At 35.1% G+C, this 24561-nt stretch overlaps 1 protein-coding gene across 3 annotated transcripts; it reads right to left on the reverse strand.

Moving 5' to 3' along the window:
* Positions 1-1636: 1636 nt before the first annotated feature.
* LOC114195201 (nuclear pore complex Nup85-like protein) lies at positions 1637-23009 on the reverse strand. 3 transcript variants are annotated; one of them, XM_028085592.2, is made up of 18 exons: positions 22612-23005; positions 21441-21543; positions 21220-21330; positions 21031-21114; positions 16307-16378; positions 16162-16218; positions 10766-10882; positions 10477-10677; positions 10215-10325; positions 10029-10066; positions 9732-9888; positions 9307-9408; positions 9153-9209; positions 8686-8832; positions 8489-8559; positions 8298-8385; positions 3312-3368; positions 1637-2104 (listed from the first exon to the last, which is right to left on the reverse strand). In XM_028085592.2, the coding sequence occupies exons 1-18, from the start codon at positions 22935-22937 to the stop codon at positions 1910-1912; spliced, it is 2094 nt and encodes a 697-aa protein (XP_027941393.1). In that variant the 5' UTR covers positions 22938-23005; the 3' UTR covers positions 1637-1909. The 3 variants fall into 3 exon arrangements, with proteins under 3 accessions (XP_027941393.1, XP_027941394.1, XP_085521777.1); XM_028085593.2 differs by lacking the exon at positions 22612-23005 and adding an exon at positions 22340-22462; XM_085665651.1 differs by lacking the exon at positions 1637-2104 and having other exon boundaries at positions 3354-3368; positions 8263-8385; positions 22612-23009.
* Positions 23010-24561: the final 1552 nt, after the last annotated feature.

Raw genomic sequence — 24561 nt, forward strand, 5'->3', positions numbered from 1 at the left:
CGTCATAATCACATGTTCCACCTGCTACCCCTTGGGCCGGGATGTACTTGGCCAAGAGGGTCGGAAAGTACCCGGCCATCACACTTATTGGGTTGTCAGCGTTGCGCTGGATCTAAGCCCCCGTGGTTGGGCCAGAGTGTGAGGGTGTTCGTACCTGGGCCAGGATGATCCTGGCCACTTTCCCGTTATTGGGCCGGGATGTACCCGGCCATACACTAACAGTTTATATTATAACTTTCCTCTTTTGAAGTATCGAATATGAAAATTCTGATACATAGTCCCACAAGATTTTTTTTTTTTCTCAAGAGCTACAATGGTCATATCTCTAAAGATATAAAAAGGCTTCAAGAGGAAGAAGAAAGACAGTAATACATAGAAAAAACATAGAGATGTAAAGAAAGAACATATATATACGAAAGAAGATAGACAATTTTGTATACCCACATCTTATATACATAGTCTCATGTGCTAAAATCTATTGTCTAGTTAGTTCAAAAAGTAGGAGTGTGAAACATTTTTGTAATATCCTTTGTAAGCTTTAATTATTTAGTCTATTGAGAGTGTTTTCTTTACTATTTAGAAAGTTGTTAATCTTTGGAGAGACTGAGAAGTTGAATTTGAGAAATTTGTACTCGTGTAACTTGAAGATATTTATGTACTCATTGTAACCAATGAATTTGGGTTAACTGGTCAATTGATTATCTAAACACTTAATTGGTTGTCCGAACACTTTTTCAAAACCTATTTTTTAACCTTATAGAAAATAGGCTATGTAATAAATTATATTGTATAAAACTAAGAAACATGCAATGACAACTTTAACAAAAAAATACATCTTCAACACCTTTATCATCATAATCAAAACTAGCTTCATTTGTTCTTCTATGAATCTTAACTTGATTCAATTTTTCAAGTCCAACAATAATGACATTTTGTAAAGTACAACACAGAAGGCAAAATTTACTTTAAAATACATATTTCAAATTGTACAATTCAAGAAAAATAAATAACTTTTATATTTTACAATCCAAAAATCTAGTTTCCCTTGACTTCTGAATTGTACATTTCGCAATTAACTCTCAAATAGCACAATTCAAAAGTCAAACATCTTAAAAAAATAGTTTCAGACTATACTATTCAAAAATCATTCTACAAAATAACAATCTGAAAATTTTCTAAAAAACGAAATTCTTAGTGATGTACAGAAAAACAAAATGCAAGGGAAAATGTGAGAGATGTAGGGACTAAGACAAGCAAAAGGAACGAGAGAAGGAAACATATGAAGGACAAACAACATGTGGAAATTTGGTATTTTACACTGCTATGATGGCGCAGATGAAAGTTATGGGGCTGTAAAAGTATCTCTTAGTAATCATCCCAGAATCATCCAAAGGATTTGATAAAGGACTATTGATTTTAAACTATTGAAAAAAACTTATTTCATTGATTTTTCTCTTTTTTTTCTTTTAAATGAACTTCTGAATAGTTATCCAACCATGTCATGAAGCCTAAATTTATACAAAACCTTTTAGAGGCAGCTAATCTTCTTGATATGAAAGATACATTAATTCTAGCCATTTGTAACTTTGCCCGTTTCGCTTATCTGGTTTTACTATAATGCACTGCAGTCGCTGGATTGTTATAAAAGGTAAAATTGATCAAACTGTACCTGATAAGCTAAGATTTTAATTCTTGGAAATATAAACAAAAGGGTTAAAATTCCCGCTAAAATAGTCGCTATAATTCTTTAACTGAAAAATAAGCATACAACCAAAGCCCGAAATGCCCTATTTCCATACAAATTTACAGGGACAACCACTGAAAAATAGCAATATACGACCTCTTCCACTTGCCTTGTTTGGTTTGCATGATGTCGATAGTCTTCACCCACTAACATATAATGGTGAGATCATTCATCGAGTATGGCACGACCAAGATTTGTAGCTAAAGCCAGCCTAATAGAGCTTAGCGCATCGGGGGGTAAGCTAGGCTCAGTATAGTAGGGGCGCAGCTTCGCCAGAGATAAATCTTGAAGTTTGTTCAGCAGAAGATTGGTCTCGGAGACACCTAAAATAGGGCAATCCTTCCAATTCAGCAGCTTTAACTGTCCCAAAGAAAACAAACAATACAACAATACAGCCATAAGTAAAATATACAGCTGGAACGTATTGAGCATTTAAATATGCACGGAATACAAATATATGTAATGCAAAAATCAAAGATAGAGAATCAACCATAAAACATAGGCAATGGCGACGAAAATATTAATTACTAAAATATATGATTGCAAATATAAATTTCCTAATGGTATGTGCCAAAAACTTAATATATTCAATGCTTTGAAATCAGGAAAGACCATAGCTTGAATTAACGAAAATTACATAATCTCCGGAAAGCAAGTGTGGAATTATTTATATATATTTAAATGGTGAATGAGTCAACGAAAAGGACTAGTTATGAAGGAGGAAATAGGAAATAGGATACTAATGGTAGAAACATAAATAATAAGCATACAATATGCGGAGAGCCACCACAGAAGAATTAAAAAAACTTGCAGTTAAAGCATGTGTTAAATGGCATTTCTAAAAGGAATATTAATGAGAAGCTTAGTGGAAACTGGATTTGAGGACGAAATTCAACAGAAACAATGGTTCATATTTGGAGATAGCATCTTTGTATATGCTGGCTGCATACAATGACCTTTCTCCACAACTTCGCTTAGCAGGGAGCCTTCTGACACTGATGTACAGAAGGCTCTCAATAGACCTTTCTCCACAACTTCTACGGTTAAAAAATGGGTGAGCTACATATACTTCAAAATATCAATTTTATTATTGTTGCAGTCATCTCATCTCAGCACAATGATTTTCATTGGGGGTCCACTTCATGCATAATGATAAAGGAGTTAAAGAAGTTTAGTCCCTCCAAAATTGCCCCATACTAAAATTGGTACCGCTATAATTTTTCGGTACATTTTATACAAACATTTAATAAATATGTGAATTTTCTACTCCTCAGATTTATTGTTACTTTTGAACATCTACATATCAGTACATATCTGACAAGGATGGTTGCATGTCAACATTGTGAATTCAAGAACAATAAAATTACAGCTAGGACCAAATTTATATATTTAGTAAATGTTTGATATCAAGAAAAACATCAAAAAATTTAGAAGTACGAAATTCATTACTAACCCATTTTGGAGGTACAGAAAACTTGCTTAACCTTCAATAAGACTATGAAAGGTATCTTAAGAGGTTACAATTTACATATTAACGCAATATAATGAACAACATAAAATAACTCACCGAGTCATACAGAAGAGGCAGCCAAAAGCGCTGAGGAGTCGATGGATTTTTCATAAGCTACAGAATGAGAAGAATCGTATCATATTTTGTAGTAAGCTGACAGATAGAACTTGATCAGAATTTAGTGAACGAATAGAATAGTTATTGACAAAGTTCCCAACTCATGGATCTCAGATAAGAGATCAAAATGAAAGTACAAGGATCAATGTTTGAACAACTGAAAGTGAAGGCTGCATTTGTGCAGCTCTCATTTTGGGCTCTTTTCCTTTCTTCATTCTAAAAAACAACTCCTAAGTTAATGTCTTCTAACTACGTGTTTAATTTTAAGTTTAAACAAAGTTCTTTAGTTAGCCAATCCGATCTATATCTTCTATTGTCATTCTTTGGGACATTCACTATTCATTCGTATAAACTGGTCAATTACATCTCACGATACACTTTTGTTTGGATGCAACTAGGTGGGGGGGAATTCATAGGATAAAACTAGGATAGTAATACCAAATTCTAATATTTTTTGTTACTATCCATCCAAACATCAAATCATTTATACTCTATTAGTATTTTAATTTTACCCTCCTAGGTCTTTACTTTCATTGTCATTTCTAATTCAAATAGTGAATAAAAGTCTAAAAGAGTTATTAAAATAATTTAGCCAATCCTTCAGCCAACTTTATTATTTCCAACAGACCACTTCCACTGAAGTACAACTAACAGTAGAAAAGTAAAAAAGATTAGGGTATTCAACAAGCGTTTAATAAGAGATCGTGTTCAAAAGGAACAGTAAATCTACAATTTGTAGGTAGTAAAGACAGTCAAACATTGCTCATGCTTCCTCTATATAGTGTTTAATGACTTATGGTCACACTAGAATGGGCAAAAGCCCAAATAACCCCTTTTATCCCTCAATAAAAGCTACAACTAGGTAATAAGGTGGTTAGTCTTTTTCAAACACTATTGACATGCATTAAAAGAAGTATTGTCATAAAGCTTCTCAAGCAAGAAATCATTCACCACTATCATGTCCATCAGCATTGTCATGATGAGCAACCTAAGGAGGATTGAAGATGGACCCATCCAACACAAGGTTGAGCTCAACACTGACAACCTTGATGTTAGAGGAGTTGATCTACATCGTCTCTTGCACGGTGTGGCGTAAAGGACCTTGGGGACTTGGCTCTACATTACCATAAAGGACTTCTTCACAAGACACTAGATGGTATACCTTGAGCTTGTGAAGATGTTATGGCTAATAACTAGATTAGTAAGGACGAGAGACATTCAGCCCAATGCATTGGGAACACAAGTGATCATCAACCAATGGGCCATTTCTTCTTAAAACAACAGATAAAAAATATTTAGAGAAAACAATGTCAAGCCTAGTGGATATAGTGCGATACCAACAGTGAAGATTGAACAAAGGTAACAGCACAACTTGAGAGCACTACACACAACCCAAAATAAAGGGGACCATGGGTGCACTTCAAACACATCCATCTTATTTTCCATGTATACCTACTGATAAAGGCATTGGGAACAACTTCAGTGAAACAATACCAATATAGGAATGGGGTTTACAACCCCATGTAGCATGTGTTAGTTGTTAGGTATGGGGATCAGGGAGCAACAGAAGTCCTCATTTGTCGGGAACATCTTCATTCTTATGAGATTTGTATGAACAGTTTGTAGACATTCAAAATGTTAGAATATGTATTAAATATAGTTGTTAGAATAGGTATTTAATGTAGGCAATTGTATTGGAAAGCTTCTATATGTTGCACCTGAGTTGTTAGCATTAACTACCTAGATATTCCTAATGAAATTTTCTTCTACACATAACAAAGATCAGTTGAGAGATAATTAATCTTTTAAGCTCTTTTTCTCATATTTTCAGTCTTTTGGTATTAGAGTGGGTCGATCCCGCTCCACGAGTTTTGTGGTTGTCCACCATTATCCTCCATTGTACGGTCTATCATTCGTTGTCGGCCACCATTCACCATCCAGAGCCAACCACCATCAACTAGCGTCAGCTACCTTTTTTGTCACTGGAACAACTTCGCATCTTCTCCACAAGGCTCGTTAAATCACCTTGTCCTTGTTTATTGGTTTCAACTTTGGTTGAGAGGCTCCTGTCTCTCTCATTCTTCCTCGACCTAAATAAGTAAGTGGTGATTTTCTTTGCATTGCTAATAGTATTGTAAAATACCAGAAGCTCTCCAATATCTTCAAGAACCGGATCAAGGCAGTGTGCTGCACATGGGGACCAAAATAATTTGGTTCTTTTTTCCATTAACATTCTTCCAGCTGCCACAAGGTTAGAAGCTCCATCAGTAACTACTTGGACAACATGCTCCTCTCCAATTTCCTCCACCATGTTATCCAACAACTCAAACATTTTCTTCCCATATTTAATGACATCACTAGTATCAATAGATTTCAAAAAACAGTCCCACTTGGACCGTTAACAAGAAAATTAGTCAATGATCTTCCTTTATCATCTATCCATCCATCACACATCCATGTACATCCCCATTTTTCCCAATCAGTTTTATACTTTTCTAGACATTGTTGAACATTATCCATAGCTTTTTCCAAATATGAAACCCTTACCTCATGATAAGTAGGAGCTTTTAACCCTTTGCCATAGTCTCCAACAACCTTCAACATTTGTATAAAAAGAGGGCTCCTTACAAGGTCAAATGGCAATGCATTGCCATAAATATAGTTGCAAATTTCTCTAATTACATCTTCTCTATTCTTATATGATGCATTGATTGTCATTTGTTGAAGATCATTTTTTCCCTTTGTCACTTCTTTTGATAAGTCTCCTCCACAATCAAAGTTGCCATCCTCTGTCTTTTTTTCTTTACCTTTTAGCATCTTCACAAATATTTCTTTCACATCGTCAGGGACACTACAACATGGAATGACATCTTTTTTTGTTCCAGCAAGGTGTTGTTTCATTCTTATTATAGCACCCCAACAAGTGTGAGAACAAAACTTGCATTTAACTTGTAGCCTATTTGGTAGAACACTATCACAGTAATTCCAAGTAATATCGACCTCCCTTCTTGATTTACTCATGTTTGAAGTTCAGCAACTGCACAAATGAAAAATCCACTACCCAGAAACGTCAAAACACACTCCCTCGCACATAATACCAAACCACCGCACCACCACAGAACCACCGTGCGACCACCACAGAACCACCGCACGACCTCCACAGAACCACCGCGACACCACCACAGATTACACGACCACCACAGAATCACCACACACAAACAGAAGATGAACAGCGTTCGCAAGACGAAACACAACCACCACCTCGCAACCACCGCACAACCACCTCGCGACCACTGTACGACCACTGTGCGACCACCACAGCACCACCCCGTGACCACCAGAGTGCAAGCAAAAGTCGAGAGGTCGAGAACACAGCTTCGCTCTTTAACGTTAATATGTTTCGAAGAGAGAGAGTTTCAATGTGAATAAAATAAAGGGGGTCAAATTTAGGGTTTTAAATTGGGGATAAATTGTCAGGGGGGAAATTTAGGGTTTTAATTTGGGGGTAATTTTGTATCGCAAATCAAATCATGATTCTTACGATTCGCACTTGTATCGTACGATACGTTTATGATTCGGGAGTAGAAACGATACATCTCACGATTCGTATCGCGGAGGGGCTGTATCGTATCGTACAATTCGTATCGTGAATTGTATGATACTTACTACACTGGTTGGCATTGGCTGTGAAGTATAGATTGTATAGATTGTTGTTTTAATTCAACAAATGAAGATGTATTGTGATAACCAAGTTGTTCTCTACATTGCTTTTAATTTTGTATTCCATAAAAGGACTAAACACAAAACTTGATTATCATTTTATTCAAGAAAAGTTGTAAAGGAAATTTGTACTTAGTTCGTCAGATTCAATGGTCAACCTACATATATGTGAACAAAATCCTAAAGGGGACCTCGGATTAAATTTATTTGTTTCAAGCTCGGTACATACAATTCGTATGCTCCAACTTGAGGGAGACTATAAGAATATGTATTAAATATATGTAGTTTCTAGAATAGGTATTTAATTTAGGTAATTAACAGTTGTATTGAAAAATCAATATATGTTCCACCTATGAGTTGCTAGCATTAATTACCTAGATATTCCTAATGTAATTTTCTTCTATAAATAACAAAGATCATCTAAGAGATAATCAATCTCGTAAGTTCTTTTGCTTATATTTTCAGTCTTAAGTAAAAAAAAAATTCCATTCATTTCCCTTTGAGATAAGATCAAAGCTTTGGGGGGATAAATTGATAGCAGACCTATGATTAAGAAAGTGTACTTTAGAATGTTGTGTCATGGCTGGATGGTCCCACTTACGGGTAGTTTTCTGTTATAAATTGTAAATCAATTACTCACATAGAGATTCTATTGGGAAACATTTGCAGAATTAGAAGTTAACGGGTGTATCAAAACTCTCAAAATATCAAGAGTGCTGATTCAGATCACTTTCAAGTTAAAGTGTGTCAGTCTCGAAAGGAGATATTCCCTATGAATCAACAAAGTTTGCAATTCATGCTATCACTGTCAAGAGTTACACCAACTGCTATAAAGTTGATCATTGGTGTCTCAAAAAGGGCTACCACAAAGGATTATGACCGGTGGATTGTTCTAATCAATGTGATAGTTGAATGAAAAGTCATCGAATGAAAGTAAAGTAGCTTAGATTTCGGTTCTTAGGACAGTGCTATGATCGGGACTTGGTTATTATGGGTGTGTAACTCTCACAATGAGTAATATGTGTATTTAAGTCATTGGTCCTCCACCTTAACAACTAGCTTTTGAGGATGGTTTTCCCAAGTGCTTGGGTGCTTATCACAAGGTGTTGCCAACTAGATCAGATAATAACAAGTGAAAAGAATAGATTGTACAATCAGTACACAATTTTACCATAGTGAAAGTAATCACAGAAGTGTGAGCAATACCAGCATGAGGGAGCCTACAGCTTGCCTGGCTAGCTCAGTTGATTTTCCACCAGATACCTTCTGAAGGGATTTCTTGAAATCCCTATACCTGATATTTATATAACATTTAATAAATGCAAGAACTACGAAAATAATATATAACTAGACAAAGCCAAGGAAACAAGAAAATGCATTGAATAGCACACTCATACTTGTGCAAAAATTCAAGACCCCCAGCAGGCTTAGATTCAGAACCCAGTAGTTCAATCATGCCTTCCCATTGCTGTAAGAGAATGGAAAAAACTAGAAGTCTAAATAATTATGAAGAAAACAAATTCAGAAATAGGAATAAACTAATATATATGAAAAACTTTCAGTAAGTTGTTTATTGGAGTATTATGAGAACTACCTTGAAGCTTTCATCAGATATTGACTTTCCAACAGAATCAAATAACTGTTGGGCAATCCTATCAAGACAACTAGAATCTTGGGCTTGTTGAAGCCAGAATACCCCAGCACCCTTATGACCATGCTTCCAGTGGTATACTCCAGCAATCTACATATTTCTTATGCAGGTCAGTTCTTGTTGTGAACAGCAGATTATTAGCATAAAATATAGTCTCAATATCTCCATAGTAATTAGGAAAATATATCTACAAAATCTTCTGATTTATATCAGCATATTTTTACTTCCTGTTTCAAGGGTTTTGATAACTACAGATAGAGATGATGAGAATGTAATTCGTGTGATTGATATCAACAACAAAATTATTTATTTTCTTACATAGTTCAAGTGTTCTAGTGCATATTGTAAAAAGAACAGTGGAAGGTTTTTTAACACTCAAGCCAGACACACAATCAAGATCTGCAAGTTACCTTCATGATGTTTGAACTAATACCGTCAAGCTCATACAACCGGCATATCTCAATGTTCTACAAGAGTAGCAAGTATATGGCTGTCACTCAAAAGTATATCAACAATATACTTGCAAACAGATAGTAACAAACACTAAGAAGCTAAAACAGTTACCTTAAGCAGCACATTATTGTGTTGAACAGATTGCCTATACAATAAATTCTCTAACAAGCCCATTCCTTGCTTCACGCACGATGATAAATATATTGGAGCTATCTGCAGATATGTAAACATTAGACCATAAGAGCACAAACAGATTACTTGCTCAAATAACATTATCATTTTCATCAAACTCTAATCTCATAAAAAACTTCCATTTCATAAAGCTTGTTTTGGTCTCTTGGTATTGCTAAATCCTGTTTATTTTGAGACATTGGTATCATCCTTACTTCAATCTATCAACCATATATGTCAAAATCCAAGACGTTTATCTATGTGCAACAGCAAATTATGATGTGAATTAAGACATTCATGTAATCATGATTCATTAGTTTGAGGTCAGATTAAAAGGATATTCATGCAGAAGTAGCTATACTTACCTGCCAGGTCAATGCATGTGATGATAGAATTTGAGCATATACAAGCCGATGTAGTTCCACTATGCTGATTCCCCCCAGGTTATATCGCTCCTCATGCAGAAGAACCTCTGCTTGCTCACTCCCTGCAGTCAACAGTTCTATAGCATGTGCCACCAACCTATTTTATTGATACATAGCACATACACGTGCCATTATCATCAAACCAAACTACATGAGAAACTATGCATAATTGTCTAGAGTTTTGATAAAACGATTATTTTGAAAGCAACATAAGCTAATCAAATGCAAGCATCTCACCAAGGGCCAAATTCTCTGGAACACTCGGCCAAAACAACCTGAGACATTGCAAAATGCTCATTCATGTTTAAAATTTAGAAGGAAGAATTGAATCAAATAACAGAATAACTGGGAAAAATATGCAGTAGCAGGGCCAAAATTTTTAAAAACATGAAGGGGAACTGACAGTAAAAGTCGAATAAACACCTCAGTATTTTCCTCGAGAATTCCAACCATAAGTCCTGCCAACCTATGGGTATTAGATTGTGGTTTTAACTGGATGCATTTCTGGGCCAAATTACTCATGCTTTCTATGCCCTGTTAGCAAAAGAAGAAGAGAACGGGATATACAATGTTATGTTAAGGTCCATTTAATTAACAGGTAATACAAGAAAGGAATCATTTAAGCCAACAGTAAGAGTAAAAATAAATTGTAAAATTAATAGTTGCATATGTAGATTGAACATACCATTGTAAATGGCCTGATGTATAGAAAATGAGAAATGTATAATTCAATCCAAAAACATGTAGCCATGCAGAGACTGTCAGTGTTACCCAGCATAATTTGTAGCAAATTCCTCAGGCCATCAACAGTTTGCTGATTATCACATTGAATCCAGAATGGACTGCAATCCAGTTTTGTAATTTGTGACCTCCATTTTTCCCAGCACTATAAAATAGAAATACACAACAGCATATTCATGAGAAGAAGCACAATGTAATAGTACATCTTAAAATAAAATGGAACCTGGAAATACCTTGATAAAGTCAGCCTTGGATTTATAGAATTCACCTAATTTTCCAACAGATTCAGGGCGCAATCGAGGCATTTTGGAAATAACAGTAGCAACAGTCTCTACAAGTCCATTTTCTAACTGTAAGAAAAAATGATAGAGTGAGAAAAAATCATGACATATAGCAGTGTTCGAAAACTAATCCACTAATTTATTATTATGAAAAGGGTAAAAACATGGGTAAAGGATACAAGATGAATACAAGACACTGTTGACAAAGATTATATACAGACATAGTTACAATTTAATTGTAACTGTCTAACAAAATAGTTACATTACACTAATCACCAGTCTAACAGAAACCACTGCTGTAACAAGAGAAACCATTGCTGTAGCATAAAACTGTTATGACGAAGACTAATAAAGCTCTCATAAGATGAAACTCTTAATACCTTAAGTCCTGCCATTAGATACTCAGGTTTTGATTATAACAAACAAAGCAGTTTTGGTGTGTTTGATATACTTTATCTAGTGTGCAACAAGCAACACGCAAAAGTCCAAGATGATACTTAATCATGCCAAAGAGGAAGTGCTTGTTGATGGTACTAGTCATGGTTGAAGTACAAGAAGCAAAGAGCACACAAGCTTGCATTAGACAAGTTACAAAGATCATGTTATTAGCAGGCGTATGATACAGTCAAAACACGAAGCACTAGACAATCAAGTCATCAGTAAATGATTCTCTCTAATATACATCTCTGATAAGAACCAAGAAACAGTAATGAATAAGAGAAGAAAATCCCTCGTATTATTTCAGTATCCAAAACAAAGAGGAAAAAGTGTTCCTCTTACCAAAAGACCCAATCCAGAAATCTGGTTGTTGCTACCCAAAAACCAGCTCCCCCTTCACCAAAAACGCAAACTCTCTCCTATACTCTCATTGCCTATTTCTCTCTCCAAATAGACATGTAGACCATTCTGTTAGAACAGAATCATAGTGCGTTTGCCTGTGGACCACATGCAATGCAATGGGTTTCCATTTCTTCTTCTCATGCACCTTTTGGGCCTTCCTAATTTGCCCCTCTAATTCTTTGTTTGTATCAATCACATCTTCAGTCAACTATATCTTGCAAGACCTTAAGAAGTCAATATATATTACATGGTGTTAGATATTGTTTGATATTGTTAATCACAATATCAAACAATATCTTCAATTTACTCTATTTATTTTTAGTTACTCTTTTTAGTTGTACATCTCTATTATAAATAGATTACCCTATGTGTGATTTATACACAAGGAAAATTAATCTCAAATCTCATTCTCTCTATATTCAACGCATGGATATGTATCTAACAAGACCAGAAGAATAGACTTTGCAAAAAGATATTAATAAAGCAAACTTTTATCAAGAATCATCAAGAGAACGTAAGTCAAAGATGCAACTCGAAGTTAAGAGAACGTAAGACAAAGACACTACATTTTCAAATATTTGTACTACTATGAATGCTTATACTTGACATCTTAGACTAAGACATCCAAATATTAAAGTTATACTTATAGTTCTTTGAAATCGTGATATACCCTTTTCAAATAAAACTTCTATGCCTTTTTGTTCTCATTGATGAATGGCCATGCCCATGAACTTTCTTCTCAAGCTTCGTTAACTATATCAATCTGCAGATTGTTCTTCATCTATTTTTTTTCTTACAAAATTTCACTTGAGGACACCTAATATCGGTTTACTTGAATATATTTGCTTAAACAAAAATTTAAAGCTCTTTCTAGTTTTCAACAATTTAAATATATGGCTGAATTATACTTTAACAAACCCCTTAAAGCTATTCAAATTGATTAGGGTGGAAAACTTCTCCCTTTTAGAGTACTTTTATAAAATCTAAAGGTATTTTCATTCCCTCATTTACCCACACACTCATCATAAAAATGGCGTTGTTGAATGTTAAACTCTTTGGAAGAGAGAAAAATTGAGATGAAACTATATGTTTCCAAGAGGCCATGGGTTGCTCTATTTATATTGGTAAAAAGAAATTAATAAAATTAATAGAGAAGATTTGATATCCACTAATGAACAATATGATACGGGGAATAAATCAAGAAATTCCTAATAATATATACATATATATATATATACACACACACACATTCCAAGTATTCCTTTATATAGAGAATCAACTCCTTATTTTAATATTTCCCCAACTATAAAGGATCACCTCCTTATTTCTATAATTATAACACTACCCCTCAAGTTAAAGCATATAGGTCATATGTCCCTAGCTTGCTGCAGACATAGTCGATCATCAATCGATCATCAATCATCTAAGAAATTTGGTGAATATGTTAGCCAACTATTCATTAGAGTTGACAAATGTAGTGATAATGTCTCTAGACTCGAGCTTTCCTCTTATAAAATGACAACCCACCTCAATATGTTTGGTCCTCTCATAGATAGATTAGAGGCAAAGTGTAATGTTGCTTGGTTGTCACGTACAAGGTAAATTTGGGAATTTTTTTCAAATTTAAGCTATTTGAGGTGTGTTTTTAGACATGAGTATTTTGCTTTTGCACTTGACCTTACCACAACATTTTATTTCTTACATTTCCATGATATTAAATTACCTTCAACAAGAACACAATACCCTGAAGTGGGTCATCTATCACTTGGTGACTTAGCCTAGTTAGCATCACAATATCCAACAATTTGAGTATTTCCTTTATCTTCATAAATGAGGTCTTTTACAAGAGCCTTTTTAATATATTTCAGGATCCACATCACTACATCCCATTGATCTTGAAAAGGAAAGCTTAAAAATGGACATACTATGCTTATTACAAAGGAAATGTCAAAATGGATCATTAGGAGGTAATTTATCTTACCAATTAAGCTTTTCTATCTCCTAGAATAAGTAAAAGGTTGTCCTTGGTCAGGTACAAGTTTGACACTTGGAATCATTTGCGTATCTACAAGCTTAGAATTTATCATCATTGTTTCTTCTAAAATATCAAGAACATACTTTCTTTGAGACATGGCCTAACCATTCTTGGATTGTGCCACTTTTATACCAAGGAAATACCTCAGATGTCCAAGATATTTTGTTTGGAACTTTTAAGTAAGATATTGTTTTAGCTGTACAATACCCTCCTTATCACTACATGTGATAACAATGTCATCCATATAAAAAATGAGATAGATACATCCTTGGGAAGAACAATAGAACAAAAGATGATCAACAACACTTTGTATTATTCCAAATCATTGTATGAGAATTAGAAAATGGTCACATATGGGTCATTTCATTTACTCCCGTGATTTAGATTTTATGTTTCATACCTGGACATTCATCTTTCAAATTTAGTCATTATCGTCATCATCACCCCTATGCTCTCCTTTAACTACGACTCACTGCCTCATTTTGTCATGTTCTCACTTCACATTGTGTTCTTACCTTGTGTTGGGCCCTCATCGTGCCATCCCCTTTTGTCACCCAACCTCACCATGTCGTCGGGTTTGGCTCGCATAGTATCGCCTTCTCCTCCTTCAGGAAGGGTTTCCATTTTGGGGCTATGCATTTGAAAAGCATTTTGTGCCTTAATTTAGTTATGGTTTTATTTTTATGGGGCTTTGCTTTTGCTTTTGATTAGGGTTTGTTTTCATTTTGTGGCTTAATTTAACTAGCATTCCACATTTATTTTGTGGCTTCAAATTAATAAGATTTTGTTTTCATTTTATGGCTTCAATTTAATTTGTGGCTTTTTTTTTTTAGGTGTGGCTACAATTTCATTTGGGTTCATGGATCTTTATTTGTTTTGTTGAATTTTCATGAGATATACTCTTATAAGTATACAAGTTGAGATATTGTGTTTCCCTCGGAGGAAATATTGTTAGCTATAAAAGTAAGAAGCAAAATGTAGTGGCCCGAACAACTATTGAAGTTGAATATAGGGCAACGACATCTCTTACTTCTGAACTTATATGGGTAAAACAATTCCTTCAAGAACTTAACATATGGGAAATCCAGATCATGAAGATGTATTGTGACAACCAAGTTACTCTCGACATTGCATCAAATCCAGTATTTCACAAGAGGACTAAACGCATAGAAATTCATTGCCATTTTATTCGAAAAAAATTGTTGTCAAGGGAAATTTGTACTAAATTTGTTGGGTCAAATGACCAACTTACAAATATGTAGACCAAGTCCTTAAGGAAACTTCAGATTGAGTTCTTTTGTTCAAAGCTTGGTACATACAATTTGTATGGTCCAGCTTGAGGGGAGTGATAGAGTAATTATGAAATATGATTATGTTAGAGTAATTATTAAGTCTAAGTAGAGTAGTGCATTGGGAACCTCTTTCAATTGTACCTCACTTTGTACCTAGGTCTCTAGTTTTGTACCTAGGTCTGTAGTTGTACCTAGGTCTCTACTGCGGACTTTTGATCTTCCATCTCCTCTTGTATCAAATTTCTATCATTATAAATAGAAGATCATTAGATGGGGTTTTCATGCCCTCCAAAATATATTTTCTCTCTTTTTTTAATCTTAGGACTAGGAGCCTAGATCAAGCCCAATAGGCTTGGTTAAAGTGGATAAAAATAATCCATGGGCTCCTTATAGACAACTTGACCTATTTCAAACCTTATACGCAATTCAAGATAGAATTGTTAAAAGAATATTAATCAAGGAGATAGTCTCTACATGAAAACAGAAACATTTTACAACACGAAAGAAAAATCTATGAACAGACTCTTCACTAGTATCTCAAAGACTACGGAGGTTATCAAAACATCACCTAAGTTTATTCAGTCATGAACACCCACAACAAACCTAAAGATTCCAAAACTGTGGCACTCTGATTTTGCATACAAATTCTACTAAAATGAGGCATTTTGGAGATACACACCTCAGCTAAATTAAAATGAGACATTTAGATCAGAGCAATAGGTTCTTGAACCTTTTGTTGTGATAAAAAAAAAAAAAAAAACATGTGGGTATTACCAAGGTCTGCTAGTATAAAGGAAGCACCTACTAGGATATAAATCTTTTAACAAGTATATTATGTTTAGGTGTATTACAATTAGATAAGAAACTCCCTTTAATGCTCGCATATACAAGGCTCACAACACTAAAGATTGAGATAATAGTCATCTATTATTGATGAAGATAAGGGGAATATTTAGTGGTTAAGAAAAAAAAAATTCTAATAACAAAAACCAGAACAAGCAATAAAGGATCAAAGTATCAAAGAGATTTGAATCTAGTTGAGTATTCTTCAACCACGGGCAATAATAAAAAACAGATTTTTACCAGGAAAAAGTAACATACGAACTACAAAATTACCGAAAGAAAATTGTGTAAAATTCATCTCTTTCATATAATAATATTTTCATAATTGTCATGCCAACCTCCCGTTTACTGAGCTGATCTAATTGGTAGGATCCATGCAACCGCAGCATCTTCACCTACAAGTAAAAAGCAACTTAATATAAAAGTCATTATTTAAAAGGAAATATATGTCGAAGAAAAATGTCAGAAATGCAGTAACATTACCACAATATCGAGCCAACCAACAGACAATGCAGATGATAATAATTCCCAATATCTGGAATCGTCCTCAATCACCTGCACAAACAGATTCTGTAATTTTATTTTCTCATCGTTGAAGAAATTGATCAAACACATTGGCTACAGACATTAGCTAAACAAAAAACATGCTAGGTAACATGAGGGATGATATAAAAAGTAATAGACTAAGACTATTCCATATTTGTTGAGGTAGATTCTTTTGGAATACAAAGAATAGAGAAATAGCTCAGTATAAGTTCCAAACAAACACTAAAACTGTGATTATATATATTGATATCTCAATAGCAAATAGCAAAAGGGTCTTCACACAAGGTAAGAAGACCTAATATTGCATTGATGTTGCATCTGAAGCCATAGATTTGTTGATCAGTAAGATGTTTTAGAGGGAATATTGAATCAAAATTCTGATAGGATACTCGAACAAAAGATAAAAGAAAGAGACGAGGAAAACAGAAACCCAAAGCACTGCTTAATAAAATTGGTGTTCGTTCTATCTTTATTGCTTAGGAAAAAGAAAACAGAAAACGAATACAAAGGAGCTCTCTCCTTTCACAAAAGTTAACACTCGTTTACAACTCAAAATTCTAAAGTAAAAGCGTGTCCCTCAAAGGATCTGATTGGTCTTAATTGTAGAGACCAACTCCCAACCGAAAACACCACTTCCACCTCTTCCCCACTTTCCCACCAATAGTACTGCATACACTCATTGTTCCACGACTTCATTTATTGTTCCCCTGATTCCTTTAATTTTTTTCTTCTACCATAAACTTTCAAGATCCCCCTCCTTTTTCACTTGCTTATCATTACACACTGCCTCTGAAACAAACAACCTTGTCGTCAAGGCTAAATTCAGGAAACTAGTAGCGTATTGTTGGAATATCATGCCACATTCTTGCTTCTGGAGCCCCCTCTTGCCATTGCACCAATACTTGATGTATTGGTTCATCCTGCTATCCAAAATCTGGTTTGGAAAACAAACCCAAACTTAGCCCTGAACATTAACTGGCAGCTCTTTCTCCACATGATGATTTTCAACCGCTAATTTTAATTGAGGCATGGAAAACTGGGCATCTTCGAAAAGTTGTAATTTGTAAGCCACGGATCCCACCTGTTTGAGGACAAGGTATGGGCCATAAAAACATGCAAACAACTTTAGGTGTAGTCTTGTGGGCATGGATACTTGTTTGAGGAAATATTTTAAGATATACCCAATCACAAACTTTGATCTTCGAAATTTTCTTGTGTCGGTTAGTGAATTTAGCCATTTGTCCTTAAGCTCTTTCCAAATGAAATTTCAACTACCCGAGTGCTTCATCTCTTGTCGTCAAGACTTGTTTTAAAATCCATGCTTATATCTTCCCATGCTGCCATGTGAATAGGAAGTGGTTGAAGAAGACCTTATGGAGAAGATGCTTAGTACTTATTCTACTAACAAATAGGACATGCAGCTAAAAAAAACGTTATCACTTTTTTCATGCCAATCCAATAAACAGACAGTGCAATGCGTTTGTAGGAGCAAAAATTTTTCAGAGTGTCACCCCATAGGTATCATGCGATATTCATGTAGCAATGTAGTATCCATTTGAAGTTGCTGACAGAACCAATCTACAAAACTTATATATATTGTGTATGTTTAATGTTTAGAATAATATAAAAAGCAAAATGATGATATAAAAATGATTATACATATTATATATATTTTGTATGTTTAATGTTTAGAATAATATAAAAATAAAAATGATTTCATCAATCCTTACATAGTTCTTTACATTCATTGTGGCAGACTTCATTTTTTTGGGGTAGCTGATTTATTCCCATAGTTATTCAAGACAGCCATAGGGACATTGTCAGGCATATATATAAAATTAGAATACCAAAGATAGAGGTTTAAGATTCTCCCAAGTTGGAAAACACTACTAATGGAATTTTAGTTCCAAGGATGCATACTGTTTTTTGTATGCTAAACTGGTCCTGTTTATAGTTGGCTAAAGAATATTTGGCATTCCATTATTCCTGATTCCAAATATGCTTTAGTATGGAGACTTGCGCAAGATAAGATTCCTACTAATGAGGTTATGCATAGCAGGGATGCTACTTTAGTTTCTAAATTTTCTAAATGACAATTTGACCTAAAATTGCACTCAGAGTCACTTGACTTGCAGCTTAAATGCCAGAATCACAAATCTGGGGTTAACCAGTTGATCCATCCACAAGCCAGCTCAAGAAAATATAGTTTCAGGGTTACTATCTCACAATTTTGTTTTCCTACTAAAGTGACAATTATTTCCAAGGTTGGAAACTCAAATACAAAGACCATAGACCATAGTTGTCTTTTAGATTTCATTTATTTCTCCTTTTTCCCTTTTCAGTCACTTCAGAAAATAATGCAAAAGAGAAATTATATTTTTGAGAGCTTCCAAAGGTTACCCATAAGTACAATTAGGTACTACCCAAAACAGCTTTTGAATAAAGCTAACAAATAGCCTACTCTAAACCTATTTCAACACTCTCCCTTAAGTTCGAGCAACAGAATGTATGCACCAAGCTTGAAACAAATAAATTCAATGAGATTCTCTAAACAATTTTGTCAACAAGTCTACAAGTTGATCATCCAACCCAACAAACTCACTACCAATTTCCTTGGATACATTTTCTTGAATGAGATGAAAACAAGTCTCTATGTGTTTGATCCTCTCATGGAACACATGTTAAAAGCATTGTGAAGAGTTGCTTGATTATCACAATACATCTTCATTTGTTGAATGTCACAAAAATCTAATTCCTAGAGGAATTGTTTTACCCACACAAGCTCACAAGTGAGAGAAATCATTTCCCTATACTCAGCTTTAGTAGTTGATTGGGCAACTACATTTTGTTACTTGTGTTAAAGGAGTGAAAAACTAGGTACAGGGTTAACTCCCCTTGTGTAGAAAATACACATAGGATAATATATTTATAATGAAGAAAATATGGGCTAAACCCAGATACACATAATATCGTAACTAACATAAGATATTGTAACTAACATAATCTTAACAATATCTAACAACTTGCTTTTCCAAAAAATAATATTTCCTTTATTGAAAAAAATATATCATGTAGTACAATGTCTGTAAGAGAACCTACCTAATCAACATCACATTACACAAAGATTTGGCTATTCCCCCTATCTTCTTGCCTGCCTTCTTCCTCAAGTGCATCCACCGCAATAGGTCGGAGCACTAATGTAGACCACAACAACAAAAGAAAATAGGGGCAAAAAGAGATGCAAAGATGTAATAGAAATCGAGGACCTATTATGTATCATTGAAAGATAAAAACAAAAATATGCACTATAATGGATAGGTCTTTCTAATATCCTTGAGCAATGACTTTGTACCAAAATGCATAAAAGCTACTTGTTTCCGCCATAACAACGTCAACAAAAATATTTCCCCTTCCATCATACTCTCATCCTTGACCAAGGAATGATAACTCCATAGACACAAACCAAGATAAGTAATTTTTCCAATTGAGCTTTGTCATGGTAACAATAGGATTAGGGAAAAAAAAGTAAAGGCCATTCCAAAGACAGCCAGAAGATATGATGAGAGAGGGAAAAAACACCTTGTCATGAGGGGAAGAAACCCTACGCATTAGGGGAGCAAGCAAGATGCGACGAACTAAGAGGGCTAGGGTAGAAACATGCCCAAAAGACAACAATGAGATGAAAGGCAACAGTTAAGTGCAATTCCGATACTGGAAGGCAGCATGTGGTATACACATGCTGATGAGTTGACCACAATCAACACGTGGCTACATTAGAGACTTGGAATTCAATTTATATGATTCAAGAGAAAGAGTGCCAGAATTGTTTAACATATTTGAATAGCTTAAATTGTCAAAATAGGTTAACCTATGTTAACGTATCTATTTTGTATTACCGATTTGTCACCTATGCATAGGTTGCTCATATCTTTTCTAAGCATCTTTGATGTAAGGACCCCTTATAAATATATAAATATGCTTAGAGATGATTTATCTCTAAAGCATTTTTTTCTGTTTTCAATCTCAAATGGTATTTATTTTAACAATGATGGTTTCAAAATAGGATTAACTTAATAGAGAAGAGAACTTAGTACTTCCAAATAGGTTCATCAAATTGAAAGAGGAACCCCTACTAAGCATATGGGTTACACAAGTCAGACTCAAAAAAACTTACCAGAAGGATAAGAAGACCAAAACCTTCTATCTAAGACAGGGGACAAAAGTGCTGAATTAAGGTCCAAGAGAATATCCAATTTATAGCACAATGACAATCAATTTATCAAAATAATTAGTAGAGATTCCAGGAAAAGGTAATCTTTAAACACGGCAAATTGTAGATGTGAGAATCAAAAGGATAGAACTAGAAGTCTAGAAAACACCATTAATAAAAGGAGTCTACTACCCAATAGACAGATCCACTAAATACCATCAAGTGAAGCAAAACTAAATTCAGTGTAACCTTGAGTCTCCAGAAAAAGTTTTCACAGAACATATTTATGCTGACAACTTAATGCCGTATGGAATGAGACTCTATGGGAAAACGAGATATCTATTCACCCATTTCAAGACTCTTGAATTAAGACTTAAAAATTCCAAATACTTTAACTTCATAGACAAATAGAAGATATTATTATTATTCATCAGATGAGCTATGACCAGACCTGTATGTTGACTAGTTCTTTCTGAAAATCCACAAGCTTGCCATGAATTGTTTCATGTGTGCTAGTAAATAGGCTGTCATAATCCTGTCATACAATGCAGTAGTAAACTAAAATAAGCACAGTGATCATTGTCAAAATTAAAGGCAACCATTTACGAATCCCATCAAGAAAATAAAAGAAGATTATTACAGTTAACCAATCAACCAGCCTTTCAGGTAGCCATGATTGAGATTGCTTGTCGACATAAAATATTTCAATTAACTCCCATGCAGCTTTCAAAGATGTTGGCTCTTCGTCTCTCTACATTAAGTATTAAAAGCATGTGATTGACTTCTCAATATTGTAAGTCCCACAAACAAGGACTCAGCTCAAGTAAGCACAGTAAAACAATTTAGAACCTAAAACAACACCTTAACAATTGTTTTTGAGTCCTCAATTATAGGACTTGGGGGCAACTTTGAACCCCCAAGAAGAGAACCTATCTCCTTGCTATACTGAAGGACATTCTCCCACCTGACAGTAAAACATGCATGATAAGCTATTGTCAACACGAACACTTACACAAAACTCCTAAGCAAAAACACGATTCAACACATGTAATATTAAGTGAGAAACTTCCAATGAAACCAGATTTGATAACCCTAGAAAGGAAATGAAGTGTGTTTGGTTTCTCCAAAATCATGTTGAAATCCCCTCTAACATGGTTTTAAGTTACATTTTCACGTGTTTAGTATCACGTTGAAGAATTGACTGTGTCCAGAATTGATTCTAAGCCAAAGTAATTTTAGATAACTTTCATTGGATAAAACATTTATGCTGAGTTTTACTGCTAACTTGCTTTTATAATAATAAAATCATCCAAACATAAATCACGTCACTTCAAATCAATTTTACAAAATAAATTTCATTCATAATCAATTTAGAATTGAAGATCATCATTGACATTTGATACACCACATACTTACATGGAAACACTGGAAGCCTCCAATTTAAAAGTAAAATCTAATGTTACAAAGAGAAATAACTTGTGCCTTCAATTTCTCAATCATATTAACAACCAAGAGGGGTAAACCGCTGAGTTGAACGAATCTAACAACACTAATTTAATAGCATTGTTCCTTAGAAGAAACAAAGGCACCATTCAAAGGTTTTTAGAACAAAAAATTTGCCTGCCCTCAGCTTATTAAAGAAAATTGAACCACTTTTATTTTACTTCACAGGAAAAAAAATAATTAAAAATAACATAAAAATAACTGTTTCTCCGGAATTGAATTTAATCAAGCGGGCACCCAAACTTGTGGCCAATTACCAATCAGAATGATACGGAGAAGGAGTCTTCAAGAGAGCGGAGTTGAACGAATCTAACAACACTAATTTAATAGCATTGTTCCTTAGAAGAAACAAAGGCACCATTCAAAGGTTTTTAGAACAAAAAATTTGCCTGCCCTCAGCTTATTAAAGAAAATTGAACCACTTTTATTTTACTTCACAGGAAAAAAAATAATTAAAAATAACATAAAAATAACTGTTTCTCCGGAATTGAATTTAATCAAGCGGGCACCCAAACTTGTGGCCAATTACCAATCAGAATGATACGGAGAAGGAGTCTTCAAGAGAGCGGAAAGAGAGCTCCTACGACTCTGAAGCAGCGCGAAGGGCGCAACAGAGCCATAGGCAATTCGGCGCCAGTGAGCATCAGGAATCTCTTGATCTTCACTGGTAAGCTTAACTTCGACGACCTTGGCCGCGGTGGACGAGAAAAGGGAGAGGTGGAGGGTGTTACCGCGGGACCAGGAGATGGAGAGGCGACAAATCGGAGGGGCAAGGCCATGGTGGAGAGGGTATACCGCCGGCGGATCTCCGGTGAGGGGGACCAGAGCCCCATTGCCGACGGTGTCCGACGGCATTTTCAAAAAGGGGAGTGTTTTAGGGTTTAGAGGGTTTTAGGGCAAAAGCAAATAGAAGAAACTACGCTCGGGTTAGCTGACAAAAAAGTGTTTAGGCGGGAAATAATTACAAGAGGACAATTAGAGATTTTCATATTTTATTTAATATTTATAATTTTAAAACTGACATAATACTTCTAATATTTTAAAATTTTCTTATGATTTTTTTCTTTTATAAAAGATTGATTTTCATTTCCAATCTTACTTATTCCAATAACATTGACACACAAGATCATCGATTAGTTGAAAAGTGTAACACTCCATTTAATTTAATACACGAAATTAAAGGAAACGTCACAATAAAGATAACATAATAGTGCAGTCTAGGAGTTTGAAACTCAACTCCTTACAATGCTCAAAAGAAAATTGGATAAGGAGTTTGACCAAAAGTATATAAATCTAAGGATGAACAAATACATGGACCATAGCCCTAAAGAAACTCATAAAGGAATTATAAGTCAGTCCACGCGGACTATGCAATGGAATCACCACCTCCCTATTGCCCACGGGTGTTCCTCGCATCTACTCACACCAACAAGTTGATGATCATCGCAAAAGAGAGTACCACACAGCAGAACACACAACAAAGAAAGTAGGGTAAGTTAGAGCACAAAAGATTTCATCCATACAGTCAAAATATATTCACCATACCATATACATATATCAACCAAGCATGTTATGACTTCTCATACAATACACTAAGACACGACTTGACTCATCCGGATACATATAACCTGGTTGGATTCAGCGGATGTTTGCACTTGTGGTGGATACCTCTGCTCACCCCGAGCTGCTCACCCCCGAGCTATGTGTTACAAGTGTTATAATGAATCAATTTCCCTCACCACAAGGTTAGTCCTTAATGAATTTTAGGCCTCCTATTACTCTCACCACAGGAATCAGTCCGCTCTAGATGAGACAAACTGACTCCTTAGAGTGTCAGAATACAATCTTACCTTTAATCCTTACCAAGCTATACAGATGGGGCACCACCATGGACACCCACTAATAGGGGCCATGGAATTACGTCCCGACCACTAGAGCACGACCCGGAAATCCCACCTAGGGATTTCCAAGGAATTATGCACTGACACAGACCAAGCATACCAGACCAATCGATAAAGAGTATTTACACATTTATATATACATCATGATGAAGATGCGACCACCTCATCAAGTTCCAAGGAGGCCAACCCTAGGAGGATCACTAGGAGCATGACAAAAGGGAAGGCATTATCCTCTCTATCTTTATTTTGCATTTCTTTAGCTTCAATTTCTTGAAGTTGGTTGTGGTTGACTATTTTGAGTTGACTTGTTGACCTTGACTTAAGGGTGGACTTGTTGACCCAAGATTAGCTTAACCTTAAACCAACATGCTAATAAATTCCTTAATTTGCTTTTTGTAGGAATAAGAAAGGAGGAGGACTACATGGGAGACACTTGGCATCCTAAGGAAGAGAAAGAAGGAACAAGACTTTCTAGAAGCATCTAGAAAAGGGAGGCCCACATATCTTGGACACCAAGTCTTCTAGAATGTTCTAGAACCCTCCTTTAGGAGCCTTGACCATGAAGACTTGCCACCTAG

The sequence above is a fragment of the Vigna unguiculata genome, chromosome 8 (assembly GCF_037176805.1).
Source record: "Vigna unguiculata cultivar grain cowpea cultivar isolate G323 ecotype 2 chromosome 8, ASM3717680v1, whole genome shotgun sequence".
Classification (NCBI taxonomy): domain Eukaryota; kingdom Viridiplantae; phylum Streptophyta; class Magnoliopsida; order Fabales; family Fabaceae; genus Vigna; species Vigna unguiculata.